Source organism: Hippoglossus hippoglossus, chromosome 20 (assembly GCF_009819705.1).
Source record: "Hippoglossus hippoglossus isolate fHipHip1 chromosome 20, fHipHip1.pri, whole genome shotgun sequence".
Lineage (NCBI taxonomy): Eukaryota > Metazoa > Chordata > Actinopteri > Pleuronectiformes > Pleuronectidae > Hippoglossus > Hippoglossus hippoglossus.
The window spans coordinates 6,355,866-6,371,672 of NC_047170.1; the positions used below are offsets into that span (position 1 = coordinate 6,355,866).

At 41.3% G+C, this 15,807-nt stretch overlaps 1 protein-coding gene across 3 annotated transcripts in view; it reads left to right on the forward strand.

The window, feature by feature from the left end:
• arhgap29a (Rho GTPase activating protein 29a) overlaps positions 1-15,807 on the forward strand; it is a 33,748-nt gene that overhangs the window by 12,247 nt on the left and 5,694 nt on the right. For 2 of the 3 annotated variants that reach the window (XM_034572282.1, XM_034572284.1), the window contains 13 exons: positions 3,961-4,104; positions 6,859-6,955; positions 7,662-7,734; positions 8,210-8,270; positions 8,756-8,902; positions 10,256-10,320; positions 10,397-10,507; positions 10,644-10,724; positions 11,513-11,695; positions 12,356-12,493; positions 12,587-12,777; positions 14,172-14,341; positions 14,544-14,672. In XM_034572282.1, coding sequence (XP_034428173.1) covers positions 3,961-4,104; positions 6,859-6,955; positions 7,662-7,734; positions 8,210-8,270; positions 8,756-8,902; positions 10,256-10,320; positions 10,397-10,507; positions 10,644-10,724; positions 11,513-11,695; positions 12,356-12,493; positions 12,587-12,777; positions 14,172-14,341; positions 14,544-14,672 — 1,590 coding nt within the window. Of the gene's footprint in view, positions 1-3,960; positions 4,105-5,800; positions 6,141-6,858; positions 6,956-7,661; positions 7,735-8,209; positions 8,271-8,755; positions 8,903-10,255; positions 10,321-10,396; positions 10,508-10,643; positions 10,725-11,512; positions 11,696-12,355; positions 12,494-12,586; positions 12,778-14,171; positions 14,342-14,543; positions 14,673-15,807 lie in introns of those variants that run through there. The other variant, XM_034572283.1, reaches the window with a different exon arrangement.

Genomic DNA, 15,807 nt, shown 5'->3' on the forward strand with positions numbered 1-15,807 from the left:
GGGCTGGTGGACGCATCATAATGTCTTGCTAATTAGCCTCCATTTAGGATGGTCCAATAGGCCACACAGCCGCCATTGAAGAATGAAGCCTATGGAGCTTTTGCAAAGGAAGACCCTCTGTCTCGTGGGCATTCATGATTTGGGCTTGTCCTTAATAAACCTCTAGCCTGTGCAGGCTTGATGCCTCCAGGACTCAGGATCCAGTTACTCGGGCACTGAATGGAGTGTATAGCCTGTGTGGGGATGATTTAGGCTATTGTGTGTATTTTGTCATTCAACACATAATGCCCATAAATGGGATCTAAACTGACCAGGACCAATTAAGGGCTTAAGGGGTGAAGCAGCTCGTTGTAAACTTTGACCCTTATCAAATCATTGTGGGTTGGGGTCCCCACGAGAGATAAGGTCTTTGGGAAAACTGCGTTCCATGAACAGTAAAGGATAAAAAAAAAGATAAGAGATTGATATTCAACGTTCTATTTATTGCACTATTAAAAAGTATATATGACATGTTTTTTTTAATGCAGACCCCCCTTACAGTATTTTGATTGATTACATGTCATTTAGCTGACGCTTTTATCCCAAGCGACTTCAAATTAGTGCATTCAACATCTGTGAGGGGCCATTTGGGGTTCAGCATTTTGCCCAAGGACACTTTGGCATGGGCTAGGATTTGAGCCGCCGTCCTTCTGGTTGGAGGACCATCGCTCTACCTCTCAGCCACAGTTGAGAGTTTTTACGTAGAACCTGTGGAAATGTTGACAACGTTCAGTGATTTCTGGTGGGAACTATGGGAGAATGTGCCACACCACTACAAAATCACAAATCACAGCTTTTCCCTTTTACTCTTTTTAGTCACTTTTCAAACGGCAAAATATTTCAGGCTACAATCAATGGGAACAACCTTGTCTGTATACACCCATGTGCATGGATTGTATAGAAGTATTGAGTTTGATGTGTGGTTGTGCCAGTAGCACACCACCGGCCCTATTCCTGCCTCGTGGGTAGTTGGGCAGCTGACACAAAAGCACGAGAGGCTTTCATCATCAAAACGCCACAGGGTCCTCGGCTCTGGAAAGAGCTGCACATGACATCTGATTAAGATGGATGAAGATGGTTACTACGGAGAGGGGTAGGACTCTCCAGGTCCTGTGGAGAAGCTTTTGGCAAGCTAGAAGCAGCAGGGCATGTTGGCAAAGAGTACTTAAAGTATTGGGGGAACAATCTGAAATTTGTGCTTGTCTTCTCTAATCATTTTGCTGCGTCTGTCTCCTGGAATTGTCTCTCGACCTCCTTGTGCTGTTATTTCCTGTAATTACCGCACATCACCCGATCACTCCAGGTCTTTCGGTTTGTTTTAAGTGGACCGTTGCTGATATGAAGTTGTCAGTAAAGCAGCAGCATGTTTGGCCATTTGGCACAATTTGCTGTGTCTCATTCATCGAGGGGAAAAATGGGGGTCTGCCAGAGTCCTGCAGGAAAGCTTGAATTATACATGTATATACAGACAACACACAAATGCAGTCACTACTTTTTTGACAGTTGGTGAATTGGGCTGCATATTTAGTCACTTTAATTTCTCACGCTTCATAATGTTGGATTATTGTGGTGTTGTTGTGACCTGCTGGCCAATGTGAACTTGTCACCTGCTGGTCAGTTGGCTGGATTTCCGGGTCAGGCCTCAGCTAGCATTGTCATGGTGGCAACACAGACCCAGCATTATTAGTCTCACTGGCGGCACTATTTGTCCCACTCCAAAAAGAGGGCTGACGAATAAAAGAAAAAATGGGAGACAGCTAAAGTCTTTCTGATCCCCTCTTCCATGAAGGGGTAATCCAGGGGTGATCGTCAGCACAAAATGTGGCTTTGACTGCCTGTATCCATTATGTTTGTGGGTGTTTGTGTGTGTGTGTGTGTGTGTGTGTGTGTGTGTGTGTGTGTGTGTGTGTGTGTGTGTGTGTGTGTGTGTGTGTGTGTGTGTGTGTGTGTGTGTGTGTGTGTGTGTGTGTGTGTGTGTGTGTGTGTGTGTGTGTATATGCATATGTGTGTGTATTTTTTATTTCACTTTTAAGAGAGACTTTGCAAGCAAAAAATGTGACCTAGAAAAGACTATTACAATTAATTTGTCTATACATGTGACAACATATGTGACACATTTAAAACAGAATGAGCAACAACCTGCCAGTCAGCCCACAGTGTATTTTGTGTGATTACAGGACTGGAACATTTAGCCACAAGTGCGTGTGCGTGCGCGTGCGCGTGTGTGTGCGTGTGTATGTGTGTGTAAGAGGAGTAGAGAGGGGGTACAGAGATGCAAGATCCTTTGTTTCATCATTTCCCTCTCGTATCTTTTATCCTTGTGAAAGCCACCTGGGCCAGCTGTGTCAGAAGGTAGTCACACTTCTCTGTGTCACTCTGTACGTTTTCCTATAAGTCGTAAAAATACTTAGGGTAAACCTTAGTTCTTGTACTCATTTACTCACACATGACCTCACTCCTTGACCATGCCAAAAGCACATTACCCAAGGTAATTGATAGCAAACTGCATTTTGTGCTTTGGCAAATGGCGATGACTCACTGTTTGTAAAAGGCCCATCGAGTACACAGAGCCACATACCTGAGATGCCATATTCTCCTCTGTTAACTGACTAGCTAACTGCTAATTGCAGAAAGAGCAGAGTAGGTCATGTTTGTTTATTCGCTCGGTGGTCAGGTTAGCACTGTTTCAGTTCTCTGTGTAGGTTTGCTGAGTTGTGTGCAATGATGCCTCTGCTATCTCTGCTGTATGGTCCAGTTGCCCGGGCAGACCATTAGCGGCTACAGTGTTGACTAGAGCTGCCGTGAATGGATGGCAGCAGTCTGACATGGCTGCCATGGTCACCCTTTCAACCAACAAAGCTGGAATGTCATGTAGTAATTCTGTTGCCAGTGAAGTTGCACCATTCATCTAAAGAAGGGAGATTTTTAAATAGCTGCCCTCTAGTCTGTTCAGGATTTATATCACACGATGAATTGTTTATCATTCAGCCTCAGTGTTAAAATACCGGACATGTTCTGTAATTAATGAATTATAAAAGTGACTACATGACTCGTAAAATCGTGCACGTGTGTAGTATCTCTGAAGCCCACATTTAAGCTTAGTTGTGAAGTGACTTGTCGTCATTGTGGCAGATCATACTGATCTATTATCATCTTATTGGTCAAAGGTTAACAAGGCTAATGGATGACGTAGAAGCTGTCATTGAGATCTCAGGGCTTGATAGCAAACTGAAACTGTCAACAAAGAGTGAAATATTATGTAATGACATGCAGATAGGAACACAGCACACTGTTGAATCAGCCATGGGATTTTGGTTACATGATGTTTGTTTATGTTTTCAGTCTTTTATCAATAATTAAAATGATTGATCATCTGTTGATGGGGATTAAACATTTCCAAATTACCAATATTACATGATGGATCAGACTTGGAGCTTTTAAAACTCCCTTCCCAATACCAGTCACAATATGTGGAACTTTGCACATCAGCCGATATCAAGTAACGATGTAACATCAGTAAATTTAGAAGAACTAACAATATAATAAAATAATCATTGCAATTCCAATGCCATAATAATGTTGTAACCGACAGCTGTATGCTATTAACCCTGAATAAATAAAACATGGTAAGTCAGGAAAAAATTTGAATAACGAAGCATCCTGTTGGGTAAGGCTGTGTTGTCACTGGCTGAGGGGGAAAGCAAAGATAATGCAGCATTTCGGGGATGCTCTAGATTTTTTGGGAGAAGGTAGGGGCAGGGTTGTTGTGCTCGAGATCAAGATGTATATACGGTTAATTGTGCAGCCCTACCAGTTTATTACAAGGTAAACTGAATGTAACGTAAATTATGATTATTTTTTAATGTGGGAAGATGAGCATACATCACGTGTCATAATCAAACGACCTGTATCCCTTTCCAGAGCACCAGGACTGTCTCCATCAGGCGGTCCATGAGCGACTCGGGGAGCTGCTGCGAGTCCTAAAGGCCATTATCAGCAAACACCAGAGCCTCAACTCTGTGGACATCCTCAGTACAGCTGGAACCGTCATCGCCACGGTCAAAGGTGAGCTGTGATGACCAGCTCTCCCGCACACACACATCCACACACATACCTCACGGCTATCCTGCAAAACACACCAGCTACTCCTCCAATCTTCTTTTGGTCTGTTTTCTGTCTCTGCTTATCTACCCCCCCGCCCCTCTCCTTTGACAGTTTTCTCTCCTGGACATTCGCTATTACACTCTCACACTGTCTCAAAAAGTTCTTCCCCTGGGAAGGTTTCTGAGGAGGTTTCTTTCAGCTTCAAAGCAATGCAGCCCTTCAGAAGTCACTCAAGTGCTTAGAATGCATCAGCATGTGTTTCAGACCCCATACAGAGAGCAAGAAAATAATATTCAGGAGTCAGATACCTGATTCAAGGGGGCAGAGGGAAGCGGGTGTCCTTTGTGCTTCGTCTGCCAGTCCAGAGGGAACTACACCGAGGAATCCTTTTCAATCTCTCATTCTGTGAGATTATGATCTGGCATGCAGGTCAATTCTTAACTTGGCCGCCACACAAGAATCCCCAGAGTATACCTCGTCTCCATTTGCATTGCAAAGAGGGGCATTGAGGGGCTGCAAAGCTTTTTGAAAAGGGCTTTTATTTAATAAGGAACAGTGACACAGGCAGCTGAGCAAAGTCTGAGGAGTGTGTGCATATGAATGTAGCTTAGCTTCACAGAAACATTTAGAAGGAGTCCACACACTTGGGCGTATGTGTCATAAACAATTATAAGCTGCGTACAGGTTCCCTCTTTCATGGAGGAACTTCACTATTGTGGTAGCGTTCAAACATGTTGAAGGGACATACAGAGGAGAAACTTTGATTTGACAGCTTCTATAGAGGTTTTGAAGCATCAAGTTTTCTTTTGGATGCGGTAAAATAATTGGAGCAGTTTTTTTAAGCCTGTATTATTAAGAGTGACTGGTCTAAGGAAATCATTGTTAGTTGTACCTCTCAGCTAGTGCCTATGTTGAAAGTAATTGTAACAGATTTGACATCTACAGTAGCTGTGTTTATGTTTCCTTTTGTAAGTATATGCAGTGAAGCATGCTATAATGCCTATCTGCCACTAGGTGGCCAGAATTGCTCGCTTCATGACCCCCACACAGCAACAAGTTGTGATCAGCTGTGCAGAAACTAAATCCGAAAACTTTATCGCCATGCAACAATAAATTGGAAAAATTTATTGTGGTTATATGGAAGTAAGTCGTGAAGTTTTATTGTGTTCTGATCTTAATTTTTCACTAAGAAAGTTTTTTTACAGTTTCGCTGCAAGAGTGAGAGAAGACCAATATTTTCGTTGTGGAGTTTGTGTTACATCTCTACTTCATCACACTCTGAGCTGCTGTATATCCCAATACTAGATTAAATAGTTGTTCATGCAGACTTTCTCCCTGTTTTGTGATGCTTCATATTCAATCACATCCGTTGCTACACCTCCATATTTCTTGTTATTAGGATCAAATTTCCTCCAAGATCTAAATTCTGGGTAGGAGCTTTACAGCTGACAAGGGTCTCGAGAGTGTTGTGCTTTTCCAGTGAAACAATACCATTTTTCCCCGATGATGTAACTTCCATGTTTGGACCACTGGTTGGGGCCTGAGCGAGTACTGGCATTGTATTCCAGCAAGCCTCAGGATGTCCTGTTGGGGGGTAGGGGGCTGGACAGCAGAGGAGATGTAAAAGCACAAGAGATTTGTGTGTTTTAAATGGTGGTGGCCACAGTAGCTGGTCTGGAGTTGACTAGAGGCTCAGAGGACCCCGCGGACTCTGGACCTGATAAAATATACAAATATACTTTATTTGAACCCTTCCAACAAAACCTTAACACTTCCTGTACCCAAGTCAGAAGATTTTTTGGGTGATTGGATTTTTCTTTATGCTTTTTTTTTTTCTTTTGCTGGATAGAGATACAAATTGCCACAGCCCCTAAAAAGAGGTAACTTTTTCGATGGTGAATTTCTGGTGTTTTGACAGAAAATTTACCTGAATGATGACCTTATGATCGGGAAGTCTTATTTCAGTTTAACAGGAGGAGAAGAAAAGCTTTATTGAGGTGGGTATTTTTTTTGTACATATATTTATCTGACATTGTGTAATAGCTACCAAAGAAATATCTTAGTATTTGGTTGGCACTGGTGGGAGTGTGCTCTCTGATTTTCATTATGTGGCCTGGAGTGTATGTGAGGATGCTGTTTGAGCCTTCCTTTAAAATTTGAAAACTCTAATTTAGAATTAGCTCAACACCATTTGGACTTATCAGATTTTATTGCTCTGTGTTTGGTCTCAATTTTTCAAGATCATCTCTCTCTCCCCGTTTATTTTCTCTAAGCTCAGTCAGGACAGGAAGTTTATTGTGAAGACTGATTACAGCCGTATTTACACTGGTGTTTTCCCCCCTGTTCTGTCCTCAGTCATCACTGTGTTTAGACTCACAGCAGGAAACTACTGCTTTTCCAGATTACAGCCAAATATACACACTTGCAGTCTTTGCTTATCTCTTCTGATTTAATGTACACAGTTGTTTTTGGATGCCTGTGAGGGACCTTTGAATTTTGAAAATGTCTGCACTTTTGTGAAATGAACAGTTCCTTTGCTCCCGATGTGATTTGAGGAGTAAAGCATGACTCAGAGGAGACTTTTCTTTGACTCTGCATTTGACGTCATGCACAGGATGATGAATCATGCCGTAGGATTCGTGCCTCAATCACAGGATGTCTTCAGTGGTTTGCTACCAAAGCTTGACTCTATCCCTCTTCATCACAATTTGACAGGAGTGAACTTTAAGGAGGTGAACGAAGAGAACAAGCAGAAGCTTTTCAGGGATATCTACAGTGCGATCGACACATTGGCATTCACGTTTGGCAATGTGTAAGTATCATGTCAAATTGCTTATGAGTTGATTATATTATTATTGTCAATCAAGGACCATTTTTAAGAGCACATAATTAATGTAAATCACTAAATCTGTTAACCTGAAAGCACAAATCAACAATTGGCTATCATCACAAAAGCAAATGGGATAATTAGGAAAAATATGTCCTTCAAAGTAAAGGAATTAAAAGGAATAATAGGTCCAGAGATAAATAATAATAATAACAATAATACAAAAATAATCTATATCTATCTATGCCTAATAGGATAACAAATTCAATAGTACAAATTTGATCTCAACTTTAATTTTGTTTTGCAAGGTTTATAAAAACAAAATAAACACCCTCATGATATCATCAGGTTTATCTTTAAACTTATAATTTTGACATGGAAGTCTGGCATTTTACACTGGAATTTGAAAGAAAGTAGGCATTTAAGAGGCAGGAGGAGAGTCACTACTGAGTTGCATTATGGGAACTGTAGTTTCTGATGTTTTTGAAGCTTGAACCTGGCTAAAGTCAGGATATCTTGGCCATTAGTGTATCTGGTTTAACCATTTCTTGTGAGTGTCCCAACTTAATGTAAGTGCTGGAGTATCCCTTTTAAAACACAATCATAATTCCAGTTATGTTTTTAAACCTCTTGCAAATGTTGTATCTGATGTGTTACCTAACCCAGTGTATTGGCTTGTGTTTTCCTCCAGAGTGTCTGACTTCCTTATGGGAGATGTAGAGAATGGATCAGTGTTGGGGCTCCCCCTGACTAAGAGAAGCAGGGTAAGAAAAGTGCAATATTTATTTTCTGTTCTAACATCCATAACAATCAAACACATAATTTTAATCCAGTGCAAATTAGATATCAAATCAATCCCCTCATAGTTGCACTTGGAATCAAAACGAAAAGGCTAATATTGGTGTATTCATTCTTTTTAAACACACATTCATCATTAGTTCATTCACTGTCCTGTTTCCGCCAGGATGTGGTCTACTGCCTGAGTTGTCAAGCAAAACGTTCAAAGAAATCACTCAGCTGCTTGCAGGTTGACGCACGTTCCTGAAATGATCTCTGCAGATGATAAATTAATTCTACGTATTGTTGTTTTCCTGCTGCAGGTTTTATAAGAGCTCTAAGGAGAGGAAGTCAAGGTTCTGATAAGCTTCCGATGTTTGCAGAATGTGTCATGCTCTGAGTAGGAAATTCATTCACCCCCCTTGGTGTTTTTTTTTTCTTTTTCATCTGTTTGTTTTTCAGTCTTCTGAGAATCTCTCTGTGGAATCTGGAGGATCCGGTCCCGAGAAAGATGATCCGCCAGGTAAGACAGATCTCTGTAACACACAGCTACTGTACTCTGGTGCTGCTCTTTGCAAGTGTGTGGGGTAACTAATCCTTCTAATTTATTGGGGGGGGGAATCTGTCTTAAGCTGAGCTACTGTTGCTGCTTTTGGCCTTGTCTGTGTTGCTTCACTGCCATAGAGCAGTGTCTGTCGGGTTATCTGTGGTTATGGCACTACTACGTCCTAAGTCATGATGAGCAGTCAACCACTTATTAATACATCCAGCAGTCAGGCCTATGTCAGCATTACTTACCTTCAAGTGGAATTAACCCATATCGCACTCAGGCAAGGTCACTGTGCGCTTTTCTCACTGACTCACTCAGTAACAGATGTTGTTAGCTCAGCACACATGCAACACCTCCAGCAGTGGTGGGAGGAATGTTAGGTGGGGGCTGGTTGCCCCCGGTCATTTGTAAGTCCAACTTTATCAATCTCCACCATGGGTTTCCTGCGGTTGTTACAGGGCCGTGTCCGCCGGTTCGGCCCGAAGAGGTGGACGCCACGCTGCAGCGGCAGGACAACGGGGTGGAGTCGGCGCTGCACTACGCCAAGGCCTGGTCCAAGTACACCAAAGAGCTGCTGGCATGGGTGGAAAAGCGTCTCAATATGGGTGAGTCAGGACACAGGTGGAGGCATAAGTACAAGAGTATGACATGTAGGGAGGCAGCAATGAAGTAAAGTAGCATCTATCAAGCTCGAGAACAAAAGTCAGCTGCAAAGTGGAGCTCAACTTGCTTCCAGACTAGATGTGGTGACAGAGAACATTTTAGCTTTTTTTCCTGTGTCAAACAGTCGTCATCACTCTGCATGGTTACGGTCATCCAAGTGATGATGCTAGACGAAAAACAAATCAACTGATAATTCAATTTAAACAGAATTTGAAAATAAAAGTCACTAGAATAGCACTCAGGATAGTGTTGCGCACTCGTTGATATCAGTTCAAATATCAGTACCCTAAGTATGCCTGTTTTTTTTTCATGCATGATTCCCTGGGAAATAAGTGGAAACGTCAAAAAAATGTGTTTAAGATAGTAAGAACAAAATCCTGGATCTGCCCCCTGATCTAGATCACAGCCGAAATGTAATGCCTTCTTCCCTGACCCGTACCACATCCTTCCTTTAAGTTTCCTGATAATCCATCCATTAGTTTTTGTGTAATGCTGCTAAATAACAGAGAGACAGACAAACAAACACAGAGAGACATCAAGACACACAGTGAAATTAGACTGGCACTCGACAGTTGTACTCACTGTACATTCGGGTTCATCTACTTTTATCGATTCCATTGGGGATACTCTTCATTATCAAATTAATTTCCTGGTGTTGTTTGAATGCAAATGTCCTTTTTACAAGTTGTTTCATGAGCTGTTTAACGGAACATAAAGTATTTATTTGTTCATAAATTCAGTTGATCTTAAACATACAGTAGCACTAGGAAGCACAGGGTGGATGAAAATGTGATTAACTTGTCTACATGTGTATGTTCTAGACACAGAGAATTTAGCTCAGGTTAAATGTGACAATTAATTAGGGGCCAATTTTTGATAAAATTTTACTCGATCACCTGAAGTAAACTCGAAAACAATGGGAGTCTTATCCAGACTCAAGGTTGAATATGCAGTGAGAGAGCTTTTGTTGCGTACCCAATGATACTCGGTCAACAGAGTGACAGAGCACTGAGTCGAGTGTTATCAGGCAAACAGACGGCGTGTTTGTTTAACACATACACTTTTACTAATGCTGTATGTCAATTTGTCTGATGACTCAAGGACATTGTGCGATTCAATCAGATATCGCTTAAATGATTTTCAGTCATTTATGTGTGTTTAATTAGGATTTAACAGTGAACAGAAATAGCTCCTTCAGACAAAACAAATATTTGCACACACATAAATGACAATGTACAGTCCAGCAGGAAACTCTGTTTATGATGTTAAATTCAAGTAATTTTATCTATTTTTAGATATCGAGTGTGCGAAGAGTTACGCCAAAATGGCCGAGTCTGCCAAGACGCTTGCGAGTCAGCAGGTGAGTCGATTTTGCTGCTGATTTTTTTTGTATGCTCTTAAGGATCAGCACTAAGACTTTCTCCTCTTCATTTAAGGAATTCATGCCTTTCCGTGAGATCTACATGACTGCTTTCAAACATGACATTGAATACAGCCAGCTGGTGCTTCACACTGCAGCTGTGCTCCAGAGCAACAAATTCATGCAGGTAATCCAGCAAAGCGACTACTTCCCAATACATTACAGAAATGGGACTTTGCCTTGGGTTGTTTAATAGAAACTAAAGAACTTACTGCGTGTGCGTGTGTGTGTGTGTGTCTGTTTGGGGGTGTGTTTCTTTCCAGCCTCTCCTGACCAGAAAGAATGAGCTGGACAAACTGCGAAAAGAGGTCAAGGATCAGTGGCAGAGAGAGCAAAAGAAGATGGTGAGTCGACTGTTACAGAGGTTGCACTCTGAAGAGGGTCCCTCACAAATATATACAGAATTCAACTTGGTCTGAGATTGCCTAATGATATAATAGCATCCAAAGCATCCATACTAGTGCCTTGTTACTCCACCAAGGAGGTTATACTTTATTCTACATTTGTTTGTTTGCATCTTAGATAGTTAGCAGGATTACGCAAAAAACGACTGAACTGATTTCCATAACATTTTGTGGAGGGGTGGTTCATGACCCAAGTGGAACCCATTAAGTTTTGGTGCAGATTTGGATCAGAGGGTGGATCTAGGTTTTTTTTCTTTTCACTTTTTAAAATATTGTGAGATAGGGCTATTTTTAACATTTGCGCTGATTTCTCAGAAATAAGTTAATGGATGATTTAGTTGATAACACTTAATAACACTATGATTGGTCTTGATTAATCGATGGAAAATTAACTGTCTTTTAACATTTTGATGTTAATAACAACTAGCTTATCTCCCTCAATCCTGAAACAACCATTAAAAGTTAATTATTTATGTTATATTCTATAAATTACATTATTGAATAATTCTGTAAAGCTATAACATCACAAGCCAAATTTTTGTTTGGTTATCATTGTTGGAGTTATAAGCCTCACCTGCTTTTGGTTTGATCTGTTCTATGTTATGTGTTTTTAAATCAGATTTTCATTTCAGTGGAAGAAGGATAAAGGAGAAAATGTGGAAATTATGCTGTATGTGAGGTATTATTGTTTATCTTTGTGTATTTACTTAAAATGTGTACATCTCCAGCATGAGGCAGACAGTGCACTGAGGAAGGCTCGGCTGCTGCAGGTCCAGCGGCAGGAGGAATATGAGAAGGCCAAGGTGTCTACTAGCCGCCTGGAGGAGGAGCAGATCGGAGGAGGTGGAGGAGCAGCCGCAGCTAAACAGCTAGAGAAGAGGCGCAGGCTGGAAGAGGAGGCCCTGCAGAAGGTACAGCAGCTCCTCTGTTGGGTTGATGGCTCGGCACAAAAGTGCAGAAATGTGGTACACTTCACAGGGTTTAATTTAGCCTAATTTGTCTACAACAGCAAATGAATATGACGTCACTGGCTGTTATCAGCTCTCAGTTCACCTTTTATTTAGTGCCATAGATAAAAGGAATTGGGGGAAGACAAATGTGAAAACATAATTACTCCATGAGAATCTTTGGTTTTCAGGCATGAATTCCAGAAAATATCCACACAATGAGGTCCAGACTTTCTCCAGAGTTCGCCTTTCACATACTAATAATGCAGCCTTTATCATCAAAATCCTTCTTGTCTTTCTAAGTTGACATCTTTGTCTGCATCTTCTATGTGTGTGGCACCTCTTTTCCATCCTGAGATATTTTGTTATTGTTTTTGTGTCCTTTTCGTGTCAGAAACATAATCAACGTGCCCACTGGCTTGCGAGCATTATCTGTAGCCTCTGACTGAAACATTTGCGTTCTCACATAGTGCCCATCTAGATCATTTCAGGAGATCATCTGGGGTTCAGTGCACAGCAGTTGAAGCTAAACTCAGTCTTGCCTGAAATCCATCGTACTCATCGACACTGATTCAGTTCAGAGAGCAGAGAGCTGTAATGATTGATCTTCCTTCTGTTCGGCAGGCGGAGGAGGCCAGGGAGCACTGCAAAGCTTGTCAGATCGATGTTGGAGTGAAGAGAGTGGATCTCGCCAAAACCAAGAGTTTGATCATCACTCAGATCAGAGAGATGGTCTCTCAGTGCGACCTCACCCTCAAAGCTGTGAGTTTAGACTATAACAGAAACAAAACCACAATTTATGTGTCAGAAATGTGCAGAAGAATGATAATAATGTGTGTTTCCTTTTTTTCATAGGTGACGGTCAATTGGTTCCAGCTCCAACAGGCTCAGGTTGTCTCCCTCCCCGTCAACCACCAGACTCTGTGTGAAAATGCCAAGCTGTACGAGCCCGGCCAGCGCTACATCGACTTTGTCAGGAGTCTGCCCACTGACGGGCCTCGTCTGGAGTCGCTCTCGCTTGATTCTCCTGTTACACTAAGCATAGGGTGAGACATCAAGATAGTTCTGTTGTCACCGTCTGATCTGATCACACCCTCTGCATGTTTCTTTTTATAGATGTACAGTTCACGAACCCTAATGGAATATTCCCTTTTGAATTGAATGGAAATGTGATGCGAAATGTTCTGTCGGACGTCAAAACCTCTGTTATCAGTATTTGTTTACTCAGATTTTATCACTGACAGATAATGAGCTCTCGGAGGGGTTAACAGTCACACACAAAGTTTATTTTTAATTTCATTCTCATGTATTTAATTTGAAATGTTAAGTCTCTACTTGTATTTACAATTATCTATTATTGTAATACAGCATCAGAAGCTTAAATGTTGCGCCACAGGATTCTGTAGGAGGAAGAACTTTTATTTATGGTAATCAAGTGGTTGTAGACCTCTGAGGTGGATAGAGCTTGTTTTGGAAGCCATAAAACAATTGGGTAGGCCGGGGCTTCCTGCGGAAATGACTGCGGTCACGGGAGAGAGGAGCTGCGGCAGTGGGCTCACGGTCGGTTTCGCTGAACCTCTTTGAACGTTTTTCAGTAGCTTTGGAATTAGATGCACATCGTCTCTATCTGAAAGGGAAAAAAACAGAGATCGTTCTATATTTAGGAGTCGATTATTAGCACCAATCACTTAATAAAAGATAGTTTCCTTTTTAAGGGAGTTTTGTTGACACAGGTCACACACACATAGAGAGAGAGATGGAAATAAGAGAGTGCTTTGTTCTCACTTAGTTTTTTCCCCCAACTCTGATCCCCGCCTGATCAAAAGAATTCAACTTGGTTGAGAGGAAATGAAACCCACACAAATGCTCATATGCAACACTGGTCTTCAAAAGGTTAAATATAGACCACTGACCTACATACTGTATATTGAGAATTAAAGCGGGATACTTTCATTAACAATGGTTGGCATGGTTCACCCATCTGAGTCAGTTAATCATCGTTACAATGTAATTAATTGCTGTCTGATGGGGAAGTGGGGCTGATCTCATGATATCATGATCTTTCAGGTAACTTCTCATTACTGACTATTGACACACATACTTGATAATTGGATCCAACACTTTAGGAATTACAGATATTGATCTGATTTAAACAAATATGAGACTTATGTCACTAAAAAATCTTTAGATGGCATTTTCACAGTTTATCATGGACCAAGAAAGGAGAAATTTAGATTTAATTAAATGAAAGGGCTTTGCTAACAGAGGGAACTGTAGGTTATATAGTTTGAGTTCACTGAGACCAATTTGTAATTTGTCAAAATTTACTTAAAGTTAAAGTGTCCAAAAGTTAAAATAGATGCTCAAACCTCTGTGGCTTTTAGGCATTGTAGGGTTGTCGTAAACAATATCTTTTTTTGTAACCATCTTCCCTTCCCAGGATGCCTTTCAACAAGCGCTCGCTAAGTGGCTGCCACTCGTCCCACAGTAACCTGTCGTCAGCGTCCGTGACCTCCGACATCCTGAGTGGAGAGGAGGTGGACAGTCCCATCAATGCCCAGCACGCCAAGATTGCAGAAAGGCGCTCCAACAGTAGCACAGACATCCAAGGTGCACAGGTTTAAAGTTAGCATATGAGCAGCTGCTTTTATATAAAGTGTCTCATAATATCTGAACAAGTACCTGTTGAAATGGTTAGACATGTAGTCCGGTTACAGTGATACTTTATGTGCAATCTAAAAAGAAAATAAATGTAAAAGTTCATTCATCTTAGTCTTTCAAAGCTCAAATAAGTTTTTTTTTATTTATCCAGCACTTCGGATTCAGGCCCCATTTCGTCCCTGGGCCTCAGCCAGCCAGGGTGGAGGGATGTGCAGCGATTCAGAAAGTGCTGGAGGCAGCAGTGAGTCTCGGTCCATGGACTCGCCCACTGCAAGCCCAGGTAGGGCCACAGAGACACACACTTCATTTAACAACCATTACCTCCAAATGGGCCTAAATTCATTTCTATTTACCAGCTAAATTAAATTCCGCACACTGTACAAGTTTGAGCATGGTGTACTGTGGTTGAGCTCACTCTGGTCTGCACCCTGATGTGTGGGCGTTCTCAAAGAAAGGATATAACCAACATGTCTTCTAAGTGTTTTTTTGCTTTAATAGTCAGGTTGCTAATAAACCCATGAGCAGCTTTCCCCACCAGATCACTGGCTCCACCACTTTCTTTTAGCACATCTGTCTGCATTAACTATGCTGTCATAGGTTCCATCTAAATCAACAAGGTATCTGCTAATTAACATTACAATAAATATCCAACAGCTTGATGTAATCATTTGAATTCTGCATAAATCTTCTCTTACTTTCATATTTGCAATTTAAAAAAGATTACTTCCTGTGAGGCTATCATGTTTACTGCCAAATAAACCAGGTTTTCCCCACACCTAGATTTAAATATCAGCTGGGTCTGTCTCATGTCATTGATATAGCAGCAGCATGGTGCAGATAATCGACAGGAGGCGCATTTCTCAGCACTGACTGTCTTAAACTCCCCTGGGGCCCGCACATTTTTTTTCCTATGAACTTGATGTTCATCCAACTTTGTTGGCATGTTATCTGGGAATCCAGGACCTTAGCAACCACTGACACTGGTGCCTCTTTGTTTAACATTATGCAACTGTATTAGTCGACAATGTACACACACACACTATAAAATAGCAGGTTTGGTGGCCAGGTTTCTCTGTGTTTCCTCAGTTGCTGTGCAACTGCACATATGTTTATTATACGTGTCACAATGTATTGTGATTGTAAATCAGGACCTATCAAACCACCAACAAGTGTTTGGTAGATACAAACATTTATTAAAACTTGTGCCAGTTTATGTAAGACCTTTAGGTGTGTGTTACCTATAGGTTAGGTGAGTTACTACAGCTTATTCAATAATTAAAGTCTGACAGTTTGACGGTACACATCCTGTAGATAAAATAATGTAGAATGTAGAAAATGGTTTCCTCTTTTCTTCCCTCTGCTATGTGTTCTTGGATGAGGGAGCGTGGTAGCTCACCAGTCAACTTTTAGCAAAT